The 6000-nt window shown below is 50.9% G+C and overlaps 1 protein-coding gene across 1 annotated transcript in view; it reads right to left on the reverse strand.

Moving 5' to 3' along the window:
- Positions 1 to 5590, reverse strand: part of UROC1 (urocanate hydratase 1) — a 33207-nt gene extending 27617 nt beyond the window's left edge. Inside the window, exon 1 of the mRNA XM_008159483.3 lies at positions 5465 to 5590. Coding sequence (XP_008157705.2) covers positions 5465 to 5590 — 126 coding nt within the window. The remainder of the gene's footprint in view (positions 1 to 5464) is intronic.
- Between the last annotated feature and the right edge of the window lie 410 nt (positions 5591 to 6000).

The following is a 6000-nucleotide window of genomic DNA, read 5'->3' on the forward strand; positions in this document are numbered from 1 at the left end:
AGGATGAACAATGCACAAGTGCATGCCGCGGGGATGAACTGAGACACAAAAGGGATGTATAATACTGCCTACTCCTCGCACACAGTTCCAGAGCAGGTGTGGCTAAGGAATGCTGTGAGGAGTGAGGACAGGGGCTACCCTTGTAGGTCAGGGCCCGTTCCCTCACCTGTGCACGTGGGGTTTGGCTACTTTCTGGGTGTTTTCCACATCGGCACAAAGGTTCTTTGTTTGCTTCTAATCATGGCTTTCCAGAGAACATGGGCATTAACAAAAAAAGTTTCAGCCCAAGCCGGTTTGGCTCAGTGGATAGAGCGTCGGCCTGCGGTCTGAAGGGTCTCAGGTTCGATTCTGGTCAGGGGTACATGCCTGGGTTGCGGGCTCGATCCCCAGTAGGGGATGTGTAAGAGGGAACCAATCAATGATTCTCTCTCATCATTGATATTTCAATCTCTCTCTCCCTCTCCCTTCCTCTCTGAAATCAATTAAAACACACACAGACACACACACACACAAAAACACACACACACAAAAAAAAACTAGAATAATAAAAACTTTAAAAAGAAAAAAGTTTCAAAAGCAATTTATATTACACACACCACAAATACTCCACATGCCACACATACTCCAAATAAGACTTAACCTTACTGCAAGGGTCCTAATATATTCTATCCTGTTCTAACTTCTTTTATTTCATTCTATAATGAATATTGGTTGCAACTCCCTTCACTGAGTTCATAACCTGCTAAGTGGCAGCTGCAGTCTGAAACCACTGTCCTCACAGAAATGCAGGCTTCATTGCTGGGGCTAAACGGGGTCTTTCACCAAGGCGCTAGGTCACGAAGGCCCGGTTTACCAGCGTCAAATGCCTTTGCAACATTGTCCAGATAACCACATACCTCAAAAACACAACAAAGGTTCCTGTCAAAATAAATGATTTTTAAACTGTGTCCGTTGATAGAAATGACTCAGCCATTCTATGATACGTATTTGAAGACTGTGCGAAATTCAATCTGTTCTGAAATGAAGTGTTTGTGCACGTGTGCCATTAACACAAAGGGGATTCTGGCAGTTTACCGAATCCTAAACGCATCACAAAAATTACCTGCCTATTTTCCCCTTGTACAAGATTTCCATTTTATCGCCATTGAATTTTTTGTTATTCTGTCATTTAGCCTAGACATGTCTTCATGTCAACTATTCTACATCAGTTTTTTTACTTTCAAGGATAATCTATGTCTTTTTATCTGCAATTTCATGTTTGTACTTCGTTTAGGAAAGTTGTCTTCTATTCCATTTTTGCTCAACAACTTTATCCCCTGTGTCTAGAGTTACATAATGAGCATGGGATAATTATGTGTTGAGTGAAAATTTTTAAAAAGAAGCAGCTGTTTGCTGGTCTGGATTCATTACTCCAAGTTTCTGATGGGGAGCAGTTCTCAGCACGAAGATGACACAACGGTGTTCAGAGAGGTTGTGTGAGTTGTCCAAGGTCCTGCCACAGGCCTGGGCTCCTCCCCGCGCCGCAGGCTGCACCAGAGCACCTGCTATACAGCACAGGCATGTGTCCCTTTCTGACCTTCCAATCCCTCTCTGCAAAATGAGCGCAATGATCGCATACACCTTATCGGGCTGTGTTGGGGACTGACTGAACTGACAGGCCTAGGACAGTGTCTGACACACCTACGTGCTGTGTGAGTCCCAGCTATCACAATGGCCTTCTCCCACACTCGTGGCCCTCCATGCTGCCAATGTTTCCTCAGCCACCTGCCCCCTCTGGGAACTCTGTAGAAACTCTATGCTCTCCGGAAGAGTATTGCTAAGCAGCAGGCCATTTCCCCACTCAGAAACCTTCATGGGTTCCCATTACTCATCTGATAAAATCCACACTATTCTTGGCATTCAGGGTCCTCTGTAATCATGCTGGGCCTGGCTCTCTGAGCTCTGCACCCAGTTCAGGCTTACACCGGCCTCCTCCACCCCTAATCTACTCTAGTCAGGCCAGTCCCTGCATCTTCACTCACTCTCCCTTTGTCTCCAAATGGTCACCTCAGAGTTTCCCGTCTAAGAACCTTGCCCATGTTGCCAAGACCACCTCCTCCAAGAGGCCCTACTATGTTTCTCCTGCCTGCCTGCTGAACCCTTGTATCCATGGTTCTCAACCTTTCTAATGCCGCGACCCTGTAATACAGTTCCTCATGTTGTGGTGACCCCCAACCATAAAATTATTTTCGTTGCTACTTCATAACTGTAATTTTGCTACTGTTATGAATCGTAATGTAAATATCTGTGTTTTCCAATGGTCTTAGGCGACCCTGCTAGCAGTTCTCAACCTGTGGGCCTGTAGGCTCTACAGCAGCGGTTCTCAACCTGTGGGTCACGACCCACAGGTTGAGAGCCGCTGCTGTAGAGCTTAAGACCATCGGAAAACTCAGATATTTACATTACGATTCATAACAGTAGCAAAATTACAGTTATGAAGTAGCAACGAAAATAATTTTATGGTTGGGGGTCACCACAACATGAGGAACTGTATTACAGGTCGCGGCATTAGAAAGGTTGAGAACCACTGCCTTGTATGATGTTGGTTTGGGCACTTAGCATAGACTCTTGTCCACACATTCAACAAACATTGGGTGTCACTGAAGAGGCAGAAATGAGCCCAACAAAGGCCCACACCCAAGAAGCTCAGGATAGTGTATCAGTGATGGGAACCCGGATGCGAGTGAGAGTTCTTCGGAACTGGTGCCTGGTTCCCAGCAGAGCCCATCCAGGTAGGGCAGAATGCGGGGATAAGGTCAGGAAGAGAAACCACATATGGCAAAGGGAGGATGCTGGAGACATTTCAAACAGTCCATGACCACCTTTCCCTCTGCGCTGGGGAAGATGTCCTGTGCTCACGCGGAGAATACAGTGGCCAAAGTGTCATACACAGAGCACACTCTGTATTTAAACAGAGACATCTACTTAAAGGGGAGCAAAGAGTGAATCATCCAAATGAAATATTACGAAACAGTTTTAAAAATGTGGACTTTAAATACACCAACAACGAACAATCTCAAAACAACAATAACAACCCGGCATGTATTAGAATGCTTCCACTGTATTTTTAAGGGCCCACACCACCATATATGTACATACAATGTGGCTGAAAAGATACACCAAAAAAAAGGGGGTGACTGAGGGAGGTGAAGTGGGGAACTTATACTTTTATAACATTTCACTTGCTTATCTCACAAAATCACCTTTCAAAGTTTATGTCAAACGTCAAAGGAACACATTTGAATAAAAATATAGAACACAAGCCAAAGAAAAGGCATAACGTGAGCTGCTGACGAAGCTGCTTTTGGGCTTGGGCCCCGTCTAGAAGAACATTGCCGGCTTCTCGGGAGCCACAGATCTCACACAGAGCTCGCTGCGACAGAGAGGCCCGTTTCCCCGCACCGACCGAGTCTCAACACCTGCAGGTGTCCTGCGATTCAACTCAGCTCTGACACTGTCTACCCGGAGTCCGCACAGGCCCACGGGGTGAGGACTGAAGCCCACATGACTGCCACCCCCCACACACACACTTCAGGTGCCAATCGCAAGTCCAGGCTGTCACCTCCCTTCTGAGCGACCAGCCACAGATCGGGGTTCCCACCACCCCTGCAAGGGTTTGATAATTTGCTAGAGTGGCTCACAGAACTCAGGAAAACGCTGCTTACTGGTTTGCTAGGTAATAAAGGAAGTGATCATGGATACAGATGATGGAAAGAGACAGAGGGTAAGGTCTGGGGAAGGGTTCCGGAGCTCCTGAGCCCTCTCCAAACCCCACCCACTCCCCACGGAAGGGGTTGTTATGGAGGCTTCAGCCTGAGTAATGATTCATTCATCCTCCAGCCCCGCTCCTCTCCCGAGTATGCGGAGTATGCGGCGCGAAGGGCTGAAGTTTCAAGCCTTTCTCATCACGGATTGGTCCTTCTGGTGACCGGCCCGCATCCAGGAGCCCACCTCCTTAGAACAAAAGACCTCCCAGCTCCTATCCCTAGGAAATCCCAACTGAGTTAGGAGCTCTGTGTCAGGAACTGGGATCTAAAATCAAGTCGTAGCAGTGGGGGTGAGGGACAGAGATACATACACATATATTTCTTATTGTTTCACAGGCGCCAGCTGAAGGCTGGCTAACCCTGGCACCCAGACCGGAGATGTAGCCCCTTCAACAGCTCAAACTGCCAGGACCAGCAAGTCCCCCTACTCCAAAGGCTTCTCGACCTTCAAGCAAATGGCAACAGACACTGGCAAAGCTGAGGCGGCCCCTGCTCCTCAGCACCCTGCTCCTCAGCACCATGGAAGCTGACTGCCAGCGTATGACCACTGGGTGTCGCCTGCGGTGCAGGTGGCGCAGCCCTCCGGCCCTCTTGGTCAAAGGTGAAGGCACTGGCGGCCAGCAGGGAGGTGACTGAGCGGGAGAAAACACGAACCCTTGCTTTGACCTCACTGAGCGGGGCCAGATAGGCCAAGGATGAGACGGATGGGGGTGGGGGTGGAGGTGGGGAGGGGCGGAGCTCCCCGCCCCAACCCTTCCCCAACACCTGTCCCCAGTCCACCCCCACCTTTCCTCACCACCGTTTCCTCCTTTGTGGGAGGCACTTGGCAGGAAGTGTAGGGGGCAGCCTCCCTACGGATAGCAGTCTTTATCCCCGACGGGGCGGTGCGATTCCTCTCTTAATCTGTGTGCTCAATATTTTCTACTTTCTCCCCAATGTTCCTAAAATTCTTGAGTAATTTTGAGTAAAGAAAACATAGGAGAAAACTATTTACACAGCCATGTATCTTATGTCATTGGCCTCCTCCACGACCCTGTGGTGTCATTATTTTCATCCCCAGCTTACTGAGGAGACAGCAGGTTCCCAGACACTCAGTGACTTGCCTGAGGTGCTGGCTGGAGGGACTGTGGGAGACCTAGCCGGGGTGCCTGGCCTCCCAACCAGCTCTCGCCAGTACCCCCAGCATCCCCCCACTCCCACGCGCCCCCACTAGGGTTCTAGCCAGGAAGCTGAAACCTCATCTGACGATTTGAGGGAAGGGAGTCCCCACATAAGACAGAGTAGAACGTCAAAGTTATGTGCGTGTCTGGGTCGGGAAGGTACACATTCAGCTGCCGTGCGTTTGGGACACTGCACACTGGCCCCGTCCTCCCTGATGGAGGCAGGCACAGCACCATCACTTACTGGCTGGCTGACCTTGAGCCTCGGGGTCCTTGTAAATGGGGAGCATAATTCCACACCCAAGGGTGGCCGTTGGGGAGAGAATGAGGGATATAGAGTGTTTTGGAGTCGACCACGCATGGGTCCCCCCACCCCACTGCCACCCCTACTGGGAGCTCCTGGAGACCCCAGGCAGAGAGAGTAGGAAGTAGGGGATACCCACCCAGACCCACCCAGAGGGCAAAGAGTCCCAGCAGGAATGGGGCTCAACTTCTTACCTGCTCCTCTGCAGGGCTGAGGCCAGGGGTCCTGACGGGGGCATGGGGCACCCCAGCCCAACGTCCCCGGTTCTCTGGGAGGGGCCGCAGGGGCAGGCCAGAGCACAGCTCCTGGAGGCTAGACATGTCTGCTGAGACTGAGGTGGAGGCTGGCTCTGTGGAGAGGCCAGGGAGAGACTGGGCAGTCAAGGTCCAGCTGGGAGGGAACCTCCGGCCCCAGAGCCACCTCCTCCAGCCCCTCATTGGGCCCCGGGCCTACGGAAGGAGCCATGTGTAGGTAGGTCATAGAGTCACTGGCCACGAGGCTGACTTGAGGGGGGAGCGGCAGTGGTCTAGGGAGAGGCAGGCTTCACACAGGGAGACGGCTGAGTCGGGGTTCAGTCAGTGGGGCTTGAGTGGGTTGTGATTTTAGGATATGACTTTGGGGGCTGGTGGGACTCAAATGGGAGTCACACCAGGGAGGCGATGTTGGGGTTTGTGTCTTGATGATGGGGAGCCATCTGATATTGAACCTGGCACCCAGTGAGGGGTCTGTG

This window comes from Eptesicus fuscus, chromosome 12 (assembly GCF_027574615.1).
Source record: "Eptesicus fuscus isolate TK198812 chromosome 12, DD_ASM_mEF_20220401, whole genome shotgun sequence".
NCBI lineage: Eukaryota > Metazoa > Chordata > Mammalia > Chiroptera > Vespertilionidae > Eptesicus > Eptesicus fuscus.